Raw genomic sequence first — 22,357 nt, forward strand, 5'->3', positions numbered from 1 at the left:
TATTTATTGTATGTTTTATATAATATTCAGCTACTAAAGTTGATTGTGATTCTCAGAGCACATATCTTCATTCTCTCTGCAAGAAGTTAGAACGGCAACTCAAACAAGTACAGTTGGAGAGAGTATTTTTTTTTTCTTTCTTAAAATGTGGCGTTCACAACAAAAGAAAGCCTGGTGCAGGTGTGACCTAATTTTCTTTCTTCTATCTTTAACCCTTAACTACATTACCAGCCAATCGCACTCACTGTGGGAACGTACATCACAAATAAAACAGCATATATAATATACGAGACACTGAGAATGTCATCTCACTGCATTTTGATAATGAGGTAATCGTTTCAATGTGCTCTCACGCGTAACTTTATATATGTTCCTGAACACAAACGTCTTATTGAGGGACCGCTGATTCGCTGTTGTGTGTTGATCAAGGTTAAACCCCACGGACCATCTGGAGCAGCCCTCGCCTCAGGATGGGTAACTAATAATTGAGCGGGTAACTAAATATTCAAAAACACTACGTAATCCCGGCGTACATTGCTCCACCGTCTGCATTACCTAATCCCAGAAGCCATCGCGGGGGGGCGGGGATATGGCTAGTTGTCAGAGCAACCTGCATGTCATTAGAGACACTCCACCCACTATATCGTTTCCAGCCAATCGGAGGCCGTAGAAATGACATCATTGTTATTTTCAGTAGAGCTGCAGCTTAGAGGTGGATAAAGTTCGTCTCCACGTTGGAAGAGATAGAAAGTATTATCCCCGTTCGGACCCCGTTTCTGCGTTTTGGGAAGGAGGATCAACTCAAAGCGGATACTTCAGGTGTGGAAACACCGAGGCTCGGCGACGGAGGGAACAACGTTTTTTTGTTGATGATCGCGCGGTACACGAGAGAAAAGTTTTCTCAGGACACGAAGTTGTCAAGTGAGTTGAACTTCAACAATAGGCGGATTCTATCAGAAGACAGTCGAGAGATCGGGAGGCACGGGGCACATGTAAACAGTCGGTCTTTGGTGTTTTTTTTAATAAGAAAAAAGGAGAATAGACCTCATTCTAGGTGATAAAAAACTTTTATGTCCAGAAAAATGGAAGCGACGTTTTACGACGAAGCCGTGAATGGCTCCAGCTCTCAGCATGACGGACCGACGGTGTATGGGTTCAACCCCAAAACCCTCAAGCAGACCATGACGCTAAACCTCAACGACCCGAAAAACTTCAGGCCCCAGCTGAGCGCCAAGGCCCTGGACATCCTGACGTCCCCAGATGTCGGCTTGCTGAAGCTGGCCTCGCCTGAACTGGAGCGATTAATCATTCAGTCCTGCACCGGACTGACGACACCCACCCCGACCCAGTTCGTCTGTCCCAAGAACATCACCGACGAGCAGGAGGGGTTCGCGGAGGGGTTTGTGAGGGCTCTGGCGGAGCTCCACTACCACCAGCAGCCCCCCGCCGTCCACCCTGACGCGCAGAGCGGCGCGAACAACGGCATGGGATCCGGCTCCGCTGCGTCCGAAAGCGACGAGATTCCCTACAGCTGCACGGTGCGCACCGACCCGCCGGCGTACACAAACCTGGGGGCTTTCAGCCGGGCCGTGGGCTCTGCGTCGACACCTGCCAGCGAGAGGCACCCGCCTTTGAGTTACCCAACCGCCCCGCAGCAGTCCCACAGCAACATGGACCACCTGGCGGCGGCGGCGGCGCAGCACTCGCGGCTACAGGCGCTCAAAGAGGAGCCGCAGACGGTGCCCGAGATGTCCGGCGACACCCCGCCGCTCTCCCCCATCAACATGGAGAACCAGGAGCGCATCAAAGCGGAGAGGAAGCGCCTGAGGAACAGGGTGGCCGCCTCCAAATGCCGGAAAAGGAAGCTGGAGAGGATCTCACGGCTGGAGGACCGGGTCAAAAACCTCAAGAACCAAAACACGGACCTGGTTTCCTCTGCCAACGTCCTCCGGGACGAGCTGGCTCTGCTCAAGCAAAAGGTCATGGACCACGTTAACAGCGGCTGCCAGCTCATTTTGACGCAGCAGCTCCAAGCTTACTAGACTACCAAGGGTTAAAAAAAAAACAAAAACCCAAGGGACATTTCTTGTGGACCAAATGCAGTTTAATGTGGCCCGTTCAGCCATGCGGGGGAGCCCCTGCGTTTCATTGACATTGTCCACCAAATTATCCGCTCAGGCTGCATCCACTAAGTTTCTGCAGACAAAGAGCAAGAATGGAGACTGACAATATACTTGTAATCGGTCAGTGCGATGAATTATTACAGAGCAGAGGCCACAAAACCTGCAAACCACGGACAAAGCTCAGAGGGAGCTCCTAATACCCCTCTGATGTGACTTGTTGGATTTTTTTATAAAAAAAATGTCGTCGTCCCCCCCACACACTCAAAACTACAAGATGTATTCAGCCACGCTAATATGGCAAGTTTCCATATCTAAAGCTAAAATGAAACGGAATAAGTCCCATGCAGCCTTGCGTTCTGACTCCCAGAGCATGTGTGGGATCAAATCGTAAATTGACAGAAACACAATGTGAACGAGGCGTTGCCCTGCAAATCTCCCACTATGTCAAGTAGCAATTTATGCATAAAGACTTGAGTCAAGCACTGAGTATCCCACCAGCGACTATACAGTATGTACAGAGTAACACTAACAAAAAGCAAATCACACCTTTTTTAGGCAAGGACTCTCATAGGTGTGTGTAGCGTTTACTGACAAAAAAAAAAAGAGAAAAAAACCTGCCTTACTTTCTTAACCTTTCTGTTCATACAACTTTGTGATATAGACCTGAAATAACACTTTGTAATAATATTTGTACGCTGTCTTTTGAGCACTTCAGAACTGTAAATATGACAAAATAAAATGTTGGACACGCGAGTTGTGTGCGAGTACTTTTGTCTGCTGAATAATTGATCATTGGATCCAGTCTTTGTAATGGCTTTACGTGAAGAGTTTGTTATTGAAGGACCCCGGGGCGGACGGGATATTGAGTCACCAGTGTCGTGTGTGGCGCTCGTAATGGCTGGCGAGTCTACACGGCCGCTGATTGGACAGCGAGGTGTCGGAAGTGAGCAGCAGGCAGCCAAATATGGCAAGAGGTCCACAGTGCGCACTGGGACGGTGAGTGAGTCACGGTCCTCCCACTGCAGCTGGCGACTCCCTCCTAGAGCAAACCTATGAAGCATACGCACATTTGTTTACACACTTTGGAAGTGTGTTGAGGTACACAAGAAATATTTTCATGTGGGAATATTCGGAATCTATAAACGAGTGAACAACTTGGGACATATTTTAAAATTTATTTTCAGAACTACTGTCTGTAATAGAAATTATAAAACAGTTTGTGTAGAAAAAAAAAACATTACATTTCAAGCTGAACTACAAGCAAGCAGATATTCAAGTGCACCGACAGCTTTAGCTTACACACACAGTGTGGACCACCAACACTGATGGATGCTCGCTGGTCTTTAAACTGGACAGACGCCATTAAATGCTTCAGCAATACGTCGGAGACGGTTTCAAGGTATGTTCACGAGGGGCGTGATGACACAGGAGGCAGCTGTCTGGCACATTTTAAAGGACCCTGAACCCACACAGGTGTGGGTGATAACAAAACCTCTCTCGGGATCCTATGCCGACAGCGACTGATCGACATTTTCTGTTGTATTTCCATCTTTCTCATTTGTATTCGTGAATTGATGACCTCAGCGCTGCCCCGAGATGAGGCCTAATGAGCCAGATTAAGTGAAAACACCTGAGTGTAATGTACAGGGCCTATTCTTTCTAAATCTTTCCTATAAGCACATTGTTGGGACCTAGTCATGTACACAATGCTACATTATTAGATATCGACTTCTGTGTTTATAGGACATATTTTAACAGTTGTGTAGCATATCTGACTCCGAAACATTAACACTGTGGTGCAAACCGGCCCAATCAGATCCTAATTTTTCTGACCAGTGCTCCATCTGCTGGCATCGCCTTCAATTAAATACTTTCAATATTTTACAAACAAATATATTTCTCCCTAAATAACAGAAGTTCCAAATGATGGTTGGTTGACGGCCACAATTTCTGGTGGAACAAACGAAAATAACTGTCCATCTATTGGCTGGAGTCTGGAGTGGACTGCCCACTCTGTGTCCACTGTCCAACAGTTTCATCCTGCTCCACTCATGCTTTATCTCTTTGTGCAACAGGGATGTAATTCTCCAGGTATTATGAAAAGGGTATTCATTTTGTATAGACACACTGGTCCCCCCCCATCTCTTTCCATGTTGGGGAGTATCTGTGTGTTTGGTTCCCCGGGAACATACACAGTCCAGCATTCGTGGTTCTCAGCTGACGAGCACGCCCTCTTTGGCAGCGAGGCGCTGCCGGTGTACGTGGTCCTGCTCCAGTTCTTCGTGGCTCGGGTGCCAGAGCCGCGACAGGATGCGCTCCATGTTCAGGGCATATATAGTGTGGGAGGGTATCACACCGCGGTGAACCTACATCAGACAAGTGTTTCAGGAAGACAGTTAGGCATTCGATCCTCTGATGGTTAAATGAGGGCAGACAGGAATAACTGTGATAAACAGCAACCACAGAGGTTTAAGTGCAGTTCCCAAATATGACCAATGAAAACATTTCAAAATATCTTACAACCAGAAAGCACCCACTTAAAAGGCTGAAACATTTACCACTAGTAATGAATACATATTCAGTGTAAATGAATGTCACTCTGTGTATTTTAAGTGTACATACAAAAATGTTCTGTGTCACGCAATTTAGACATTATGAGGTTCTGATCATTACGGTGAGGAAATGTCAGTTACTGGACCTATTTGACTTTTAATTGAATATCCCTGCATAAGGCACTACATTTGTTGAAGGTTTTGGGACAGAGAAACGTTCATGAACACGTGTCTCTTACCTGTAGAGCCTCCAGCAGATCAAACATGCTGATTGGAGGGAGGGGAGCGGGGAGAGTGGCAGCAGAACAAGCCAATAAGTGAACAGCTCGCTGCTCGGCCTCATCAGGTGACACTTGAGGTGGTGGGCCAGTGGCAACGGACGCACTTGGAGGGGGACTGAAAGTAAGAAAAAGGAAAAATCACTATGGACTGAAAAATGTGATCAGTACTACGACTACGTTTTAATAAACAGCAACAGAAACCTAACCTAAGAGCGAACACAGTTGTCCCTACCATTCAGTAACACTGCGGTAAGCAGCAAGGCTGTTTTTCAGATAAGGCTGCGGTGTAACATCACTGCCGAACGCGTACGGGAAGCGACCATCTCGTAACCGATACGCCTTCCTCCGGGTGATGACAGCAGTCAGGACGTCTTTCAAGTGGTGCTGAATATAAATCAGAGCAGAACGTCAGCCATTGCTCAATCTCCTGGGTAAACACAGCAGTCAGTCATACTTAATAAGCGGTACAACAAAATCTCTAAAAGTGAAACCACCATTCTCTCGTATTTTGTATTTCAGTACAAACTATGAGAGAAATACTTTGTATTAGAGAAAATGGTTTCCAAAATTATGAATTTCTCGAGGACAGAATTAATTACATTTTTATGAATTTCAAGGACAAAACTGATAGACGGAGTTAAGGAACGAACATGTTCAACCTGTTGCCTGCTGGACCACCAGCCATCGCCTTGTGAGTGTTTATTACAACCTTGTATGAGAGATCAACACTGACGTAAAAGTCAAATATGGAAACTTGCTTTCAGTGTTGGGCGAAGATACTCGGGTTCTTCTTTGTGGTAACAACTTTATTTCTTTTAATTCAGGGACTCTTTTGTTTTAAAGCTGCAAATATGAAAAATGTAGTTTTCCTTCATCTACAAACACAAATTCATTACATTTATTAACGTTTCTCTGTGTGATGATATTGTCATTTTTGACAATGCTACAAAATAAACGATTCAAAATCAAATATTGGCATTGTTGTAAATTTCACACTTTTTTTATTTTAGGGATTTAATTTGGTACTCACTCATCCTCTGACAGAAGGTATCATATGTCGTGCAGATTGTAAAGCCCTTTGAGGCCATTTTTGTATTGCAAAATTGACGTGACTCAGCATTGCTGGCGGACAGTTGCTACAAACCTCAAGAGCGTAGATCATGCTGCCGACGGCATCGTCTGTGATGTTATCCAGGCCCAGCTCGAAGGCCGTCACCATCATGCGGGCCTCCAGCTGGCCCCGTGTGGGCAACAGCAGAGTGTGGGCACTTAGACGCAGCTCCTCCTCCTCACCTCCCACCTCCCTGGGGCTGAAAGGCTGGGCGGCGTTCAGAGGGTTCTGTGGCTGGAAACGATGCTGAAGACATACAAGCATCCAAATGATACAGACAAGACAGTTGTTAATGCACCGGTTGATTCATTATATGCCACTAACCTTTAAAAAACATTTACACCCTGTCATTAATTGAGCACTTACATTATTATGAACATTTCAACATTTGGCAGAGCTGCTGTTAACGCAGCCATTATCTCCAGGGATGAATATGAGAATAAGTACTTACATCAAACTTCTGTCTGGAGGAACATTTCTTCTTCCCTTTTGGTTTTCCAGGCTTTGAAGCAGAGCCACCTTGCCACTGTAGTTGCCCTGCGCCCTCTAGAGGACAGTAGAAGAACACAAGATGAGTTGAAGAAAACATAAATACAGATCACATTGAAAAAGAATATTTCCCTTTAGTTAAATGTTACAACTTTTCAACAGTGATAGCCTCTAACTGGCTGTATGCAGTGGGTCTTTGATCACAGGCCCTCTGTCACATACACACTTTGAAATTCCATTACTAAATCAATTAATTTAACAACAAAGCCATTATTTCAAGGTGTCTGAAAATGACACTAACACCTAAGACAATCAAATCGCTTTAAATAAAAAAGGTACAACTGATTACGGTATTGTACATTTCAATAAAACAAAGCTTGGACACAAACACAAGCTCAACTTCACCTGGTGTGGACACAATGATTTGGCAGCGTGTGAGGATGGCCAGGAGAAAATCGTTGTGGACATGGACTGTAGAGGAAGACCGAGAGAAATACAAATAAGCAACACTTCTCTAGAAAGCATCAACTACTCAACTGGAAGTGTTTCTTGGTTACTCACCGTTCTCCTGAGCCAACAGACGACGCGCCTCAATGTCAAACTCCTCCTTGCTGATTTTCTGTTTGAACCATAGCTTCAGGTTTGCCCAGTAACTGCGTGGAGAGGCAACAAACAGAAAACATCATCACAAGACTCACCTTACGCCATGAGTTCAGGTGCATTTACTGCATTCCTTTCGTTTCATAAACAAACCTATGTTAAGACATAATGTAACGTTAGCCTCCCGTCTCATTAAGTGAAAATAAATGATTGACTTTTCTCTCTTTTTAATACATGTTTCTTTTTCCATCTCAAGTTACACATCCAAATACCTTTAAACTGCATTCATACAAACCTGCAAACACGTAAACGTGTATCACTTCCCCCTGAGAGCACATAATAAATACTGAATAACTGCAAAGACATATTGGCTGATTGATAACTGTTGCTGAGGAGAAATGCTGCAAACATTAGCAAGTGATAGCAAGCTGCTACTTTCCAAAAGCTAACTAACGGTAGAATTACTTTGCATTTCAACGGTAAACAAAGGAAAATAATAGACACCCAACAGCACAAATAGAAAACACACACGAAAAGCATTTTACTTACTGCTTGACATTATCACCAATTGCATCAGTTAAATTCTTCTTCGCAATCTCAAGCTCGCTAACATGAGCTGCCATGGCGTTCATGAATTACTACAAGTACGTCATCATTCGGCGACACAACTGTTTCCCTTTGTTTTTGTTTCTCAACTTTATTGAAGCTTTCATTAACAGGACGAAAAATAAAAATCACGAACACATTCTACATAAGCAATGTTATCCTTAACATTACCAAAAAATACTTAATTATTACTTTAGGCCTACACAATAGGAGTGGCAGCTAATAGATGTAGGGCTCGCTGTACACTTAAAACAAATGGCATTTTTTCGGAAAATAATATTTATCTGAAATATTTATCCTGAGATGCTCATTAATTTCATTTTAAATAAAACTACTTGCTCCTCTTTTGTTTGTGAGAGAGAGAAGCTGTTATAAAGGGTGTCAGGCATGTGTACAATAGCTTCACTGACCCACTGCCTGTTTTAAAAGCGTATCGAAAGGTTGCCTCGTAAAACTACTCCACCACTAGATGGTATCATAGTATCATTTAAAATCTGCATAGCCCAGCCCACTTACATCTTGGTGCAGAAGAGTTAAAAGAGAAATTAGACTTGTGCATTTGAAATTGAACGTGCTTTATCAAAGTGTCAACATTCATCACAGTGGCAAGGTCAGGATGCATTCCCCTCCCCCCCCAAAAATGTAATGCTGTAATATAGATTTATTTCAAGACAGAAAGGTCTTATCTGCATTTTGCAAGCAGCTCAGCGTGAGTCTTTGAGGCAGAATTGCCTGTTTTGTTGCTCATGTTTTTTTGAGATTGAAAACATGATATGAGCTGGTATGGTACCTTGGGCACCCTAGAGCCTGGTGTTGTGTTCAAAGTATGGCTGTGGGATCAATGTGGAAGTCTGATCAATGCCAAGAATGTCCCTGGAGAAAAAAAGATTATCTCATGGATACTAAGCTGTGAAACAACATGAGTAAATCCAAGTTAAATTTGTTCCCAGCACTAGGAATGTATTATTATTTGTTTGTTTTTTAATGATCTTCACATTTTTTACTGCTAAGTAAAACCAACTAAGGGATATTTTGACCCGCTCACTCCAGAAATACTTTAAATGATCTCAGTAACTTAAAGCCAGCTGCCAGAATCCAAGTAGGTTTAATAAAACTGGTGAAAGCTGTCATTTAAAAAAACATGTATCACATCCCATTTTAACCACTGAAATTCTTGCCACATTCAAAAGTGCCTCACATCTGCAGCTACTTTAGAATGCAGCAGCTAAAATATGAACGGCTGTGAAATTAAGAGATCAGACCGTGTATTTCCTGTTCTATAATTTAAAGGTAACAGTTAAATTCAGAACTGGTGTAAAAAATTGTAGTAATCGCATTTAAAGCTCATCCAGGGCTGGTCGTAGCGGGACTTTAATTTCATTTGACTTTCCCTTGATGTGGGCTCAATTTAGCTCAAGACATCAAGTCCTTTTTCAGTGTATGTAAATATTTCTTATCCTTATCTTTTTGTAAATTTTTGTAATAATTGTCTAATTTGTACTGTTGTGTTTTTATTTCTTTATTTTAGCACCGATTACACTGATTCGGCAAGCAATAATTTTATAACTATATATTTTTAGCAGCTGAAAGAATTTTTTTTATTTTATTGGTTCTACTGCTGTAAGTGTTTTTTTATTCTCCTGGGCTGGATCAAAAACATTTCTGTGGTTCCTTCTGTTGTGCTTTGTGGCTATTTGGCTCATGCCTCACTTGAGCCAGTTTAGACCAGGGAGGCCCTTTTGTTTTTCACAGTTTTAACTATGGTGTAGAATCAGTTGAGTAGTCAGGGCGGTCACTCCTTTGGCTCAGTCTCCCCAGGCGGTCCTGAAGCCTTAAAGAGACCTCCATGACTCACGCCATCTATCACAATAAGTGAAACCGTATATCCAGAAACACACAGTTAACAGTCATACTATAGACTATTAGCGGGTCCTCCATTTCAGTGACTACATGCTGACTCCACAGTGTTCTGAGGTCGTACGTCTTTGCAAAGGAGATCCATTGGATAAGGGGTTTCAAAGTTTGAGTCTAGAATAAACAAGCTTTTCATACCAGCCACAGGATCTATGAAAACCATCTGAAATTCTGGTCACTAATAGATGTATTTAACAGACTATATATCTGTTAGAAGGTAGCTGAAATTCAAGGAGCTCAGTTGTCACTGCTCATATGTTCCTTTGTTTGTTATCTCTGGGTTCGATCGGTGCATAGATTGACGTCTTTCGGTTAAAAAAAAAAAAATCAAATTTTCACAATCTCAGCACTCTCTCGCATGCTTCACATGCTCTATGAAGTATCCCTCTACTGTATGTCTTAAACTAATAAGGGAGAGTGGAAACTGCAGCTGACTGCAGCTCAGTGAGCCTTCCCAGATCCCTCCAAATAATCATCCATCTTAAACAAGTGTCTATTAAGCTTTAAATCAAAAGAGCACTTAGGAGCAGACTTAGCTATGGAGTTGTATACTGTAGTGCAAAAATTAGTCATGGTGCTTATTTTCAAAGAAAACAGCTCCACATCCTGCATGTTGATTTTCTGGTTGACTGGTTTTAAGGCTAATGAGTCCCTCTCATGGACATTTTCCCAACAGCAGATGTCTTTCAGCAAACAGCAGTAGAGCCAGCTTCTTCCACAAATCTTCCGACCCTGGTGCCACCATGGCGGTGAAATACGTAGACAGCGACGCTTCACTCGGTGACAAAGAGGGCCTTTCACCTTGAAACCTGCAGCGGTTCTCAGAGGACCACACTGCAGCAGCGCTCGGCCATCCCCAAGTCTGTCGGCCAGGTATTCGAGGTGGTACGGGCGTGAGTGTGGTCCCCTCACCAGAGCCAAGGATGTCACCTTCTCTCCTCCAATGCCTGGCTGCGCAGGAGTTTGGTTTTTTGTGGGCCCATCATGCATTTCTATAACCTCGTGAGGCTGTTTAAAATGTAAGGGTTCAGTGTGTGTAGTGGGCAGAGTTATTGGAAGACTTCAGTTACAGCTCCTGTGGTGACGCAGCGTCCCGTACCAACAGTCTCTGGGGTGGTTGTAGGCTTGATGTCTGAGAGGCACACTTGTGACAGGAAGGTGGACATGTCACCAAACAGAGAGTTGGATTTATAGAACAAGTGTGCTCAGATGGCTAACTGTTCAATTAAATTCCTAGAAAAGAGTGTCTGAGTCTGCACTTGACCTTTTTTATAGCTCAAAGTTGAAATAAACACCAACCATTACCTCTAAAGCTCACTAATTAACATGTTTTATCTTGTTAGTTTAACCCTTACATACAAGAACTGTAAAAAATAAGCTTTGGTTTTACGGGGTTTTATGGGTTGGATTATTTATTGGCAAAAAGTAACTGGGTTCAGTGACATATAGGTCTGTAAGTGCTCGTAAATTCACAATTTGTTGTTTTTACATTTTATTTTCTGTACAAATAAGACAAGCAAGACATAACATATAGGGACTTTTAGAGGTGCTGGTGGGTGATTTAAAAGAAAAAAACTTTGGACAGAGGCAGGCTAGCTGGGTCTACTTTAGTCTTTATGCTAACATAAGCTTCCTGGCTCTACCTTCAAACTTATATTCATGTTCACCGTTCAGACAGGTTCGCCCAATTTTACTCTTGGCAAGAGAGAAAATCAGCCTATTTCCCCAACTATTCCTTTAAGTACCGATCCAATCCTAGTGTACCCGTATAAGCAGATAATTCTCAGTCAAGTTCTTAGTCAAATAACGTATTTCCCAAAATGTCACACTATTCTTTTGAAATAAAAAGTAACAACAATGAATGTAGCCCAAAAAAACGTTACCCTCAGAAAACAGCAGTTTGATTTACAGTATAAAAGTTTAGGTTTATATGAATAGACAGTGATAAGAGTCATGTAGCTCAGGTTGAGAGCCAGACATGAACTGATGACTTGCCCTTAGTCATCCACAGAATGTGTCACCACTTGAAACGAGATGCCTCTACGATGTATTCATCCGTCTCCTTGAGACATTTTCACGCCAACACAAAGCACAGAGCCACGCACATTTATTAGAACTCTTATTTCTGTTGAATACAATTACATTTCCTTCTCTAGACTAACTAAAGTGTGTGCTGTAAAAACAGCAACATTTCATCTGTGTGACTCACAACCACAAGAAAAGGAAGATTAGGACTTGGTTATAAATCAGCATGGCACATGAAAGGAGTTCCTTTAAATCCGAAAGAAGAAGAATGTCCTCTGAAGTGACCCTAAATGTCTGTTGTGTGCTAATGTTCTACCAAGTATTGTGACTCAATGGTTTCAGCTTTCACTACAGTATAATTTTAACATAATGCCGTTTTTATTGGACGCTGCTTTTTTACATGTTCATAAACATGTTTCCATGTCCAGCTGGGTTTGACCGGTCTCCTGGCTTTGTGTTTTGTTGCTTTATAAACGTTTGTTAAAGAGATGGGTGTGAGGGACTTTGTGGCCTAAAGAGAAACAGAACAATATGAGGGTCTATTTTCAGCTGAGAGACCAAAGACTGGTGGGTGTTGTTAAAAGCAGACCACAAGTTAAAAGAAAACAGAAAAAAACAGCTCCCCTCTCCTCTCGGATGGTTACCCCAAAAGGATGCCGTTTTCCTTCCATACCGGTGATTAGAGAGAGCAGCCGTGACTTTGTCAATGGAAGATATTTTACGAAAACATGCAGTTCAAGCACTTTTGTGTGGAAAGAATGTAAATTTCTGTGTATTTAGAGGAAGAGGGGGGAAAATAATTTCGAAATTTGGACCAGTTCCATCCCCGTTCATCCCACACCCCTCCCCCCTCCCTCCTCCCTCCTCCTTTTTTCTTTCTTCATCCTGTCTGGCTTTCAGCAATGTGTTTCTCGTTGTCTGTCCCATTGCCTGTAACTCTCAACACGCTTGGTTGGCATATTTTTTGTGCTTGAAAACCACTGAAAACAACATATTTCCATCTCTTTTTCCCCCTCCAACAATGCCCATTTCTCAGAGTCATACTGACATTTAATCATCAGCCAAATGAGTAAAACATACAACAGCAATGTCCATATGTGCAAGCACACTTTGAGAATGATTGTCATTCATACAGCGGAGGAAATTAGTTATATTTTCTATAGGATCGTTTACTGTTCCCTCGGGACACCTGGTCCTTTTCACTGTTATGATAAGTTAATTGTACACATAAATTATCGTTTCTAGTCATAAAGTAGTTTAACATACAGTATAAAGGTCATTCTAAGTGCAGAGAGAGACTGTTTTTGTGTAATCAAATGTACATATGCTGTGTCTTAAAACCACCTTCGTTTCTCCAACTCCTTAAAAAGTTGGTCTTTTCAGATCTGGAAGTAGAGATGGAGTCTGAATAGATCAATATAGGTATTAATGAAATGCATTTTCCAGCTCATACCACAAGTTAAATACCATGTATGAGCATTTAACCCACACGTTTATCTTGGCGAGGTAGGAAGAGCTGCATTTAGATCCTGTTATGCTAAAGCTTATGAATGACATCAATACCAGTGGAGCTCTGTTAGGATGTGGCACCTCATCTCCACGGGGTGACATAGTAATGAGGAAAACACTGCGGCCTCTTAATCAGATAGACAGCTTGCATTATTTAGCTGCAAAATGGCCTTAATTATCCCTTCAACATCATATGTATTTGGTTATTAAAAGAGCTGTATGGCTTACTTTAAACAGTCATCATGTCCCCTAAATCCCTCTATGTGTATCTATTATGCTATAAAGAGAACAATGTTTCACGCAGAGTTCATGTCTGTAACAGGAGGCAGTTCAAGTCACTACTGGTGGTTGGTAATCTCCATAGGTGTAGTTCTTCTGTCTAGGATCAACCAATTGCTGATGACATATACAGTCACAGAATGAGGTTCAAGTTTGCCCCTGGCCTCCACAGTTACCCCTGGACCAGCCTGGCTTGCAGTATCTCCTCAGTCTATGGGCCTGATCAGCATACGGACAGACTTCATAGAGTAGAAGCCTCCGCCGTAGTCCGCCCAGAAGATCCCATCTTGGAATTTGCTGCGGTAAACGCCTCCGGTGTACCATACACCGTTGAGATTAGCTTGGCCGCAGGCGTTGTACCACCAGCCTCCTTTGTGGAAATGGGCACAGTTACCTGTTGTAGAGAGACAGGAATGGTTATGATTAGCTGTATGAGGAAGTATGTTTTTCACACAGAAAATGATTCAAAAGGTATGTGTCTTCAGAAAACATCTATATTCAGCAAGGTCTCACTCCCATAGCCTCAAATATTGACATCTGGGCAGTAGCCCTCGGCGTCTTGATGCAGACCATAGACTGAATAAAATATGGACGTAGTCTCCGTGATGTCATCAATAGGTGTCTGAAGAACCAGCCGTCGCCATCTTTGGCAGTGACGACACAGCCTAACTCTAAAAAGAGGTAAAGAGGTGAATCGTTGCAGAGGCGCGCCGGGTGAAGCAGCAATGCAAACAGCTAGCTGCTAGCAACCTGAGACGGCACCCACCTGTCATACCTAACATTAAGCCTAATATAATATAAAAAACAGTGAGCTATATGTAAATCATTCATGAATGTGTAAATTAGCGATGGAGACCATAAGCGTTTTTGTACCAGGCTGTAAACATGTATATTTCTGCTGTAAAGTCGGGCATTTTAACATGAGGGTTTATGGGGATTCACTCGCTTTTGGAGCCAGCTTCAAGTAGCCATTTGAAAGAACTTCCGTTTTGACACTTTAGAGTTGGCTCCATTTTTCAGCACTGGAGGTTGCCACTTGTTCTTCATGTAACCGTTTCTGGTTTTCACAGTGTTTGCAAACGAAGAGAGCTTGCGAGCGCCGACATGCTCACAACAATAGACGGAAAAGTGTGAGAGGTGTTGCAGGCAATTGCGGGAAGGATTCAATTGGTCTTCACGGATAAACATTTCAAGAATGTGATGATGTCTGATTTTACTTTACTTTACGTCAGTTTTGCTTAATAGGATGTGAAAACTTTAAATCTTTGTATCCACTCAGATCACAGGGAGCACCTAATAATTCCAATATCAGATTATTAAAGGAGAAACTTGAAATTCCAATAGAACATCATGATGCACTTCAAAGGGCCCCCGTGTTTATTTACCTGCGAATGCATCCTTGTCTCGATCCAGAGTAGTAAACGGTTTGCCGTTGTGGCTGCTCAGGGAGTCCCCGGCGTTGCCCTGGTAGGTGCCCAGCCGCAGGCGGTAACCCTCGCTCTCAGGCTCGAGATGGAAGCTGCTGTACTGAGCGTAGACCTTCTTGTCCATCCAGTCCTCCATCTCCACCAGCAGCTTGTAGTCCTCCTGCCTCCCCAGGTTGTAGATGCCTTCCAGACCGAGCCAGTATTCCCCGTCTATGTTGCCAAAGCCGCTCTGCGTCAAAGGAAGATTAAAAGGAAGGTTAGAGGAAGATTACAGAAAATAATGAGCATTGTTTTTCATGTGGTAGCCTGAGGAGTTTAGAAACATGAGAATTGTTTAGGAACTTAAAACCCCCTTGGGGACGAGGCTGTCGGATTGTTACAGAACAAATGAGAATTTTCTTTTTGATGACGTTCTGGTCTTGGTTCTGCAGTTGAGACAAACTACAAAACTTCAAAAGAAAGAAGATGTGGGAAAAGAATGCTCCCCTGTCTTTGAAATTCCTAAAAAAGACATGTTGTAGTGTTTATGCGGGAAAATAACCATCCAACGTCAGAATGCTGGTTCATCGCTCAAACCCAGAAGAGCTCTTGGATCGTGGTTAATGGCGAAACTGGCCTGGGCGCTCGTGCTGAATATCCGCGAGCAATCTACATCTGGCCATGTGCCTCCAGAACACTTCACTTGGTAGAGGAGTTTTGAGGTTTGTGATTGTGGATTAGCCGGGTGAGCCAGCAGATGATGACTGATGTAGGGTTTCAGTGCAGGGTCTTCTCTCCGGTGCTGTGTGTGTGCGTGTGTACATGTGGTGGCTTTGTGGGAGACTGCAGAAGCAAATCAATGTTGAAGAGAGCAATTTAGCTTCCAGTTACACATACACAAGCCTGGCCGGGCTGAATGGAACACTGGATCACCGGGGCTGCCAGCAGCGATATACTCCAGCTCATTCTCACAGGGCTTTGATGAGAGGGTCTATACGGTGTGGTGTAGTAAGCCAAGTAGCCATCCATCCAGGAAGGCACCATAGGAGAAGCGGTTTTGGAAAGAAACGCCTGCATATTGAGCTGTGGAACATACCTTCCTTGTGGGTCATCTAATGTTTCATAATGGGAATCTCAAACCATATGACCTTGGACGAATAGCGCTGCTGACGGGGCGTTATATTTTACAGTAAGTGAAAACACAAGGATTCTGGCCCAGGAAATAGTCCCAATGAACCCAGATGCTTCCTCTAGACGGGTCATATAACGGCACTCCCGTCGTCTCTGGATGACCCAAATATTCAGGCTGGCTCAGGAGGTGAGAGAAAAATAAGAAAAACAGGGCTGGGGGGGAAGTGTCATATGTCATCACCTTGTAGTTGTCCCAGTTCCTGAAGAAGTTAACGGAGCCGTCTCTCCTGCTCTGGATTACAGTCCAGCCCCCGTTGTCTATATCCTGTTCACACCAGGCCTGGACGGGCCTCTCAGCTTCGTCTGGTTTGATCAGGTACATGCCGCTGGTGCTGTGACCCGCTTCCTGCGCCGCGAGACAGTCTCTGAACGGGCCTAAAGGACAAGAACAAGAGAGGGAGGCAGGTGGTAAGACAGACAGGGAAGTTTGTAACAAAGTGTGTAACTTCTAAATAGTTCTGAATAGAAGGTGTGTTTGGGATAATTACCACCAACCCCATCCCCAAACAAAAAGAAAACAAATATCTGTGTTAAGACTTTTGGGCACTAAGCTTGGCTAGTTTGCTTTTAGCAGACAATTTTCTATCCATTATCTAGTTACTGCATTTTGGCTTTGTAGGGCATTTTTTGTTACCAGGGCACTGAGACAACATCATGAGTTTACATGATGATGAGGAGGCATTGAAGTCAATGTCTGACAGAGGGCTAAACAAGTAGGAAAAAACAGTAAACAACAGACAGAACAATACAAAATACACATATATATATATATATATATATATATATATATATAGGTCCTCCCAGAACAGCAGATGGGAGTGGGGCAAATAAAGTCAATTTAATAAGAAATGACTTGCCTTCATTTGAGTTAAAATAAAAAATGCATCTTGTTAACCTAGCATTTAGAAACTGATATATGCCTTTTTTTCAAGGTAGTTCAACATTCCCGTTGGAAGATTTTTAATTAAAAGCACATGTAGCAGTGAGTCTCCTGGCTAATAATGAAATAATAAAGGTATAGTCCATTCACTTCATGAAGTAGACCAGTGCCTCTACTTTGTGGTTTGCAGGAGCCTATCACGCCAGCCTGGGTTTTGTCTACATCTCACATGCAATGGAACAGTCTTGTAAGGGATCATTTTCATACACAGCTGCACTGAAATCCTACACACTTTGTTATTCTTGGGCGAAGGCAATCCAAATGCGTCAGGAATTTTTGTTGATGAGCAAAATCGCACTGGTTAGGTCTTTCTTTGCTTTGCTTTAAGTCCCCTGCCTCAGTCGAGACGTTACAACATTTTTATTTCCATTCAGGTTTGTGTTCTTTCTGTTGAGCGGGAAGCAGAGCTCCAGCTGAATCTGCAAATCTTTAACCTTTAAAAATAAGGCCAATGGCTCACCTGCAGCTGTATTTAAACACAGTGTTTATTATTTTGTTATGGTTGGCATGGAAACTCATGACAGCTATATATTTTACCAAGACTTTGTGACTGAATCAATGAATAAATTAATACAAATTAATGGATGGATGGATGGATGGATCCCCCACTAACTCATCCCCTCACCTTCAGCGCTGAAGTTTCTATGTGGAGGTTTCTGAACTTCCAAGGTGCCACTGGTGGGTGACGGCTCTGAGCGAGAGCCCCTTTCCCGGGCAAACATTCGGGTGTTGTCCCTCTGGATCTCATTGGTGAAACGTGGCACATTAACAGGAATGTTCTCGGGCACCACCTGCACAAGTGGAGGTCCCAAAGGTGGCTGGTCATGCCTGCGGCTGTACACCTGCATACAACGCTCCTCCAGGGCTCCAATCAGCACTGACTGGTTGTTCACTACTGCAGACAGGGCTGCGAATTTGGCCTCCAGTTCCCTGTACCTGGATCCCAGGCGCAGTGACTCGGTGGTGGCGTTGAGGATGCGCGTCTCCAGCTGTGCCAGCTCCAGTGAGTTGTCTCTCTTCCTGATGATCTCGTGCAGCAGTTGCATGTAGAGCTGCGTCACTCTAGAGTTCATGTTCCTGCTCTCTTTCCTCAACAGCTTCATCTCATTCACCAAGTTGCCATCCACATCCACCACCAGCTTCAAGGTCTCCATCTCCCTATGCTGCTTTGACATAAGGTCGCGCACTGCAGCCACATCCAGGCGGGTCACTCGGTCCTTGTCGGTTGAATAGCCGCGGGCGGCACAGATGGGTCCTGTGATCTTCTGCTCAGGGACCAGGAAGGTGTAGGAGCACTTCTGGCTTTCTCCATTGGCCTCTGGGGCCCTTCGTATCCTGGAGAGGATGGGGTGCTTTGTGAGGGCTTGGCTGTTGCCCCAGAAAGACAGACAAAACAGAATAAATATGCTCCATGTTCCGGGTCCCATGGTTCCTCCTCTCTCTATCAACAAACAAGCTAAAGATCTATAAAAAAGGAAAGAGAAGTACAGGACATTTTACATCAGGACAAGTTGGTGTTATTATATTACACTTATTGTCAATGAATTTAAAAAAGACCAAAACTATGTGTCAACCAATTGGAACCATTGGTTCCTACTGAAGACGTGAATCTTTAAAACATTTTGCAGGAAAGAAATGCGGCTCTGTCGGTTAGTCGGTCCACCATTTTTGTGAAATATGTCAACACTTGTCATGCAATTTGGTGCACACATTCATGTTCCCCTGAGAATGAACTGTAATCACTTTGGCGCATGATTTTGGCAAACAAATTTCAGGTCAAAATTTGGCTTATAGCTAATTACTTGCTATTTTCTAAAACTTGCACAATGATATTCAGCCCCAAGAGTACTTTGTGTTTAGTGTTAAGTGTAAGCATGAAAATAAGCAGAACTGTGATGTGAACAACATTCTATTTGCTAAACATCAGCATGTTAAAATTGCCATTGTTAGCATGCTAGCATGCTAATGTTATCATTTAGCTCAAAGCAACACTGTGCCGAAGTTCAGCCTCACAGAGCCGCTGGCATGGCTGTGTAGAAAAGGCAGCAATTTCCTAAAACAAGCATTTTTGTAGGACTATTTTCAGCCACAGATTAATATACATTTGGTGGTTTAGGGGTATATAAACTGCAGTGCTATGTCTATCACAACAAAGGAAGATGTCACCCAGTGCAACGGTGTGGCTCAATGGTTTTTGGGTAGTTTTTGGACAACAGTGGCGGTATGGCACAGGATAATGCTGTAACCATTCATTAGACGTATTCTTTAATGTGGTCCAACAAAGTTTCCTTTTTGTTACAGCTCATTTTGCATGATTCAAGAGAGAGCTTCCAGTCAAGACTCAGCACAAGCATCTTGCTTAATCATGGAGTAAGTGAGCATTAAAGCAGTAAAGTCAAAGGTTTCACATATCAACAGACAGTCCAGCCCCTGGTAGATTTCCCCTCACACGCGTGGAGGAGTAAAAGCAGTGCCTCCCATCCACCTCAAATCTGTTATCGTAAGTCTGATTTTCACTACAGTCCCTCATGGGTTCTCTGTCATTACGGTCCTCACCACATCTGTATCAGGTGTCTGGGTGTGGGCAAGTGCTAAGATCTGTTTTTCATATTTCTGTAGATCTCCTGCTCAGACCTTCCATGAACCTCCCCTATAGCCTTTCAGTGTACCTGCACTGACTCGTGTGTAAAAAAATAAATACCTCTGTCTGACAAATGATTTGACTGAAAGTGAAAATATTTGATAGAAAATTGCATTAATGTGGCCATGGATGACATTGACTATATCACTTTAATGGGATAGTATGAGCTGCCAGTATTCATGAGGTGTAGAAATGTATATATCAGTAATGAGTAAAATGCTAAAAGTCAACAGGTGGTCATCATTGGGCCTCACTGGCTCATGTTAACTTCTGCCATTTCTGCCTGGCTGGCCCAAAGAGAAACATTTGAATTTGATGAGGAATAAAATAAATTTATATATTCAAGGTGCAGCAGGGGGAGCAGGAATCCCTGATTTATGAGTAATGTTTTCTGGAATCTATTTCTGGAAGGAAAGCTTGTGTTTTGAGCTTATTGGTTTCGACAGCACAACTAATGGAGCAGTGGTGGGTGACGTTCAAAAAGTGAACGATCCCTTGCCCCATATTCCCGCTTGGCTCTGGAAGTGGAGCTAATGGTGAGCCAACTTCAGGCTGAAATAGGTCCAAATCCAACCTGAAGGTGGAGTCTGGGGAATATGACCAAGAGGGTTGAGAAACCTTCATGATATGAACCTCTTCCTATCAGAGCACATCAAAACAAAACCGCTGAGGATTTTAACAGATGCCAAAGAAGCAGGATTAAATGAGTCCAAGACAGAGACAGCAGGGGCTTTGAATAGTTTCTGTGGTCTCCTCTTGATGTTTAGTTGCACTGAAGAGGCCAGACCACAGTTAATGGGACAGATCCCAGAGCATTACCTAAACTCAAACTGCCGCTGTAGCAGAACAGTACACTTTTTATCATTGTGGTGGGAACAACTATGCGTCAAGAGAATATATAACAATGTTTTTGTGTTTTAAAGCACAATGATTTATTGACAGAAGAAAAGTGTCTGAGCCAACATTAACTTTTAATAGCGCAACATTTCAGCAGCAAAAGAAAGTGCCTGCAGCCCATAACATATGGAAGAAGCTGCAGTATTTGTCATAGATTATAAATCATCTGAGGGCACTTTAAGGAAAACGGGCCATGTGTCAGCGCTCAGAAACACCTTGGCACTGTGAGTCAGTGATTATTACCCGAGGGAGTTCTTTTCCCTGTCTTTCCATAATCACAGGTCATCCCCTTCAATAGCTCGGTCTCAGCAATTGGCCCGTCTGCACGTCTCCAACCCCACAATATGAATCTCACAGGCCCCGGCCTGACAGGAGTGACAGTGTTTACACAGAGGCTCCTCAGCCAGAGGTTTGGATCTCATCGGCAGTTATAACCACCAGGTTTCTCTCCGTCGTTCACACCCTGCTGGTCTTCATCAAGTCAACCGCAGCAGCCGTGATTTTTTGTTGATTTAGTAAAATGGCATTTTCTCCTACTCCTCGCTGAGAGCCAGACCTGACCTGATTAATGCAGTCCTTGCAACCAGACAGGTCAAACTTTGTGGTGGCTGGTTTTCCCAGAAGAGTTGGTACCACTGAGTCCGACTCGTAAAGATCCTCTATTCTGCTACATCGAAACCCTCAAAAAGCCCCGGGAAGGCCACACTTGCATCCCCTAATTTGTCTACAACTTTATTTCAACATACAGCATGAATTAATTGCACATCGGAAAGTAAAGTTTTTCCAGTCTAACTTTGTTGTGGCTTTTGCTCCTGGCCATCAGATTTTACGGACTGCGCCAATCAGCCCACAAGTTATTCTGATGGTGCCACTAATTAGTTTCGTCTGCTGAGGGGACGACATGATGCATGAGCTTTGTACTGTATGAATATGATCACGCCGTTTACACAACATGTACACATGGAATTTTAAAAACAAATAAATTACTTGAAAATGCTCAAATGGTTTCTTTAATGTCAGCATTTCAGTCACTACATATTTCTTTATAAGAGTCATGGATGTCTAGATTACTCCTTCCATCTAATATGTCTACCTAGCTTCATTGCTCCACATTAACTTTAATTTGATCTGTAATTGCTTTTTTTTATTTTCAGCCGTTTTAATATTTTTCCAAAAACACACGTTAATTTCACAATAAACCTGAACACAGAAATGAAAAAAATGAAACTCTTACCTGTGTCAGTGAGTTCAGTCAGCAGCCCAGGAGGTGCAGGTACGACCCGGCTTGGTGTCTCAGTTGTGTTTCCGATGCAGATTCATGCTCTCCATTCTCCTCCTCTCACTCTCAGTCTCCTTCTGTCTTTGCTCTCATTGAGAGTGAAGGCCTGCATACAGCTATGGCACAAGCGAACACTGTCCACTAGGAGAACAGTGGAGGGTGGTCCATATGCAGAAAGAGGGAGGCTAATGGTGTGATTTTCTCCGTAGTTTGAGCAGAGGGGAGGCTTGGCTCTGCCCTCTTCCTCTGATGAAAGAAAAGACTCCTCCTAATATAAGATTCCGCCACAAATGAAAAACTAAGTGATGAATCAGATTGGCTGGGAGTCAGCAAAATCAGTCTAGCTGTCATCATATCGATCTCATATGGTCTTGTTTACAGGGTTTACTATATTGTCTCTCACACACACAATTTGTCTGCCAGGCTTGTAGAAGTTGATGACATGCACATAAACTCTCTTTTTTTTCCTTTCTTTAACACACACACACATGCACGTCTGCTTCATTCATGTAAC

General features: G+C 43.2%; 3 protein-coding genes across 3 annotated transcripts; 1 reads left to right on the top strand and 2 right to left on the bottom strand.

The window, feature by feature from the left end:
• Positions 1 to 914: 914 nt before the first annotated feature.
• On the top strand, positions 915 to 2,771 carry LOC306705943 (transcription factor Jun-like). Its single transcript, XM_079172832.1, has one exon. The coding sequence runs from the start codon at positions 1,071 to 1,073 to the stop codon at positions 2,040 to 2,042; it is 972 nt and encodes a 323-aa protein (XP_079028958.1). The 5' UTR covers positions 915 to 1,070; the 3' UTR covers positions 2,043 to 2,771.
• A 573-nt stretch (positions 2,772 to 3,344) lies between these two features.
• Positions 3,345 to 7,779, bottom strand: tada1 (transcriptional adaptor 1; the record flags this gene model as incomplete). Its single annotated transcript, XM_079172965.1, has 8 exons — positions 3,345 to 4,489; positions 4,915 to 5,071; positions 5,189 to 5,340; positions 6,101 to 6,313; positions 6,519 to 6,613; positions 6,962 to 7,027; positions 7,118 to 7,209; positions 7,706 to 7,779. The coding sequence occupies 8 exons, from the start codon at positions 7,777 to 7,779 to the stop codon at positions 4,337 to 4,339; spliced, it is 1,002 nt and encodes a 333-aa protein (XP_079029091.1). The 3' UTR covers positions 3,345 to 4,336.
• A 5,916-nt stretch (positions 7,780 to 13,695) lies between these two features.
• Positions 13,696 to 21,919, bottom strand: angptl1b (angiopoietin-like 1b; the record flags this gene model as incomplete). Its single annotated transcript, XM_079172562.1, has 5 exons — positions 21,799 to 21,919; positions 17,652 to 18,490; positions 16,268 to 16,461; positions 14,875 to 15,145; positions 13,696 to 13,883 (listed from the first exon to the last, which is right to left on the bottom strand). The coding sequence occupies exons 2-5, from the start codon at positions 18,451 to 18,453 to the stop codon at positions 13,696 to 13,698; spliced, it is 1,455 nt and encodes a 484-aa protein (XP_079028688.1). The 5' UTR covers positions 18,454 to 18,490; positions 21,799 to 21,919.
• Between the last annotated feature and the right edge of the window lie 438 nt (positions 21,920 to 22,357).

Source organism: Pholis gunnellus (assembly GCF_910591455.1).
Source record: "Pholis gunnellus genome assembly, chromosome: 14".
Lineage (NCBI taxonomy): Eukaryota > Metazoa > Chordata > Actinopteri > Perciformes > Pholidae > Pholis > Pholis gunnellus.

Bases quoted from the DNA above. Each gene is read 5' to 3' on its own strand.
- LOC306705943 (XM_079172832.1), top strand. From the start codon at position 1,071: ATGTCCAGAAAAATGGAAGCGACGTTTTACGACGAAGCCGTGAATGGC.